The sequence below is a fragment of the Anarrhichthys ocellatus genome, unplaced genomic scaffold (genome assembly GCF_004355925.1).
Source record: "Anarrhichthys ocellatus isolate YVR2014 unplaced genomic scaffold, GSC_Weel_1.0 scaffold442, whole genome shotgun sequence".
Classification (NCBI taxonomy): Eukaryota; Metazoa; Chordata; class Actinopteri; order Perciformes; family Anarhichadidae; genus Anarrhichthys; species Anarrhichthys ocellatus.
In genome coordinates, this window is record NW_022280416.1 from 1 (window position 1) to 2,095 (window position 2,095).

At 42.6% G+C, this 2,095-nt stretch overlaps 1 protein-coding gene across 2 annotated transcripts in view; it reads left to right on the plus strand.

Moving 5' to 3' along the window:
- Nucleotides 1-1,367: 1,367 nt before the first annotated feature.
- The window catches only part of nppa (natriuretic peptide A), a 3,442-nt gene continuing 2,714 nt past the window's right edge, over nt 1,368-2,095 (plus strand). Inside the window, exon 1 of one of the 2 annotated variants that reach the window (XM_031879816.1) lies at nt 1,368-1,575. In XM_031879816.1, coding sequence (XP_031735676.1) covers nt 1,465-1,575 — 111 coding nt within the window. In that variant the 5' untranslated portion in view covers nt 1,368-1,464. The remainder of the gene's footprint in view (nt 1,576-2,095) is intronic. The other variant, XM_031879817.1, reaches the window with a different exon arrangement.

Consider the following 2,095-nt stretch of genomic DNA (forward strand, 5'->3'; position numbering starts at 1 on the left):
CGTGGTAGAGTGTCAGACAGTATGTTGTCTGTTACGTGGTAGAGTGTCAGACAGTATGTTGTCTGTTACGTGGTAGAGTGTCAGACAGTATGTTGTTTGTTACGTGGTAGAGTGTCAGACAGTATGTTGTTTGTTACGTGGTAGAGTGTCAGACAGTATGTTGTCTGTTACGTGGTGGGAGTGTCAGACAGTATGTTGTCTGTTACGTGTTAGAGTGTCAGACAGCACGTTGTCTGTTACGTCGAGTGGTTTGCCATGTTGAGCGCATAATTTATGCTTCTGCATTTTCCAAACGCAATGGTATTATTCAAACGTATTGTTCGGTTCTTAATGCTTACTGAACCGTAAGCCTCATACCAAACGGTTCAATACGAATACGTGTATTGTTACAGCCCTACCGTGTATGTTTCTCAGGGGCAGTTACGTTGAAATCACCCACCCACAGCTTATTGCCTATTGATGTTCTACTCCTTGGAATCTAATGTACACCCTCAAATCTGCAGGCAAGACAGTTTTCTTGACTTTAGACATCGATGTCTGAGCAGTGGCTAAATGGATAAAAATAAAAAAATCATCAATCAACTCTGTCTTCCTCAATTCTTTTCTCAATTTGTACAGCTATGATGGCATTCACCAATCTCTTATAAAGAGGACCTTGGGAACATATGGTGACCCTGTATTCACCTTTTCATCTCAGTCTTATTAAGAAAGAGAAGTAGCTTATTTTACGAAATGTCAAAGAATTGTTTCAATATTTGACATTGTCTACTCCTAATTCTTCTTTACTGGGTTGTGTGGAAACAGCACAGTAATGTTCTGATGTACTGCCAGCATTCAATTAAGAATAACTGATATGCAATTTTACATTCAGCTAAACCTTCTTATCCTTCCTTACAGACTGAACCATAACTCCAAACCAAACAGACATTTCATTAGCTAGAAGATCAACAATATTATGTACCGTAAATGTCTTAAATTGATGACATTGGTTCCTTCCTCTCCTAATCTAAACCATGTTGCCTCCACGTAGCCTAGCAGGAGCAGCAGTTTTAACCTACTATGGTATTTTTCAGACTGAGGAGTGTAGACAGTGTTAAGTATTTGCATGGTGAATGCTGCATTCCTGTCAATACACACCACGTCTGAGCTCAGAGCTCCAAGATTGCTCCTGAGGTCATGCCACTGCTGGCTGGTAAGCGTGATGATACACAGACACATATACTGTACACACACACACACACGCACACACACACACACACACACACAACACCTACCACCAAGCACCACTTAAAGGGACATCTGACCAGCTGCCTTATCATGCTGAGGTGTCAGAATGCACTTGAGGCGATCTACAAAACGATGAGCCACTGACACTGACGATCTGTTGCGTGGTGAGTGTATTGGCATGTATATAAAATCGTGCAGTGCAAACTGTAGTAGCAGTAGTAGCAGCAGAAGGATAACATGAGGACTGCGGTCCTGTGGGGCCTTCTGGCCCTGCTGTGTCAGCACACACTGGTTAGCAGCCACATACTGGGAAGGTCCTCTTCTACCAGTGAGCTGGCTCAGATCAAGGTAAGAAACCACCGCACACCTTTAGTCATCATACCTGTTTGTGTGAAGACTGCAGACAGAGACTGTCAAAGGTGAGAATGTTCTACAGGAGTGGTCGGGACTGTTGTGTTTATCCACAATGTGTCCAAAAACGCCACACTTTTACTTCTTATAAAAAACAACAACATTTTCTTACTTAACTTTAGTGGTATATGATGACGCAGATAGTTTGGGTTTTACCCAGACTGCAGGGCCGTAGCTCCTACTGAGGACACTGACGTCATGACCTGTTTTCAGTATCTTACAGTATGCGATTAATAACAACATTTCCCAAGTGTTTACAGTAATTTTATTACAAGACAAAAGTCAGAAACAACACGAGGGAAGCTTAGTCAGAGAAGATAACAAGGTGGTGTCAGTTGTTTGGTGTTGTGTTGATTGGATGTTGGTGTATCTGTGTATAGAAGGGGGGGGGGGGGGGGGGGGGGGGGGGGAGGGAAGAGGGAAGGAAAAAAAAAAAAAAAAAAGCAACACAGAAAAT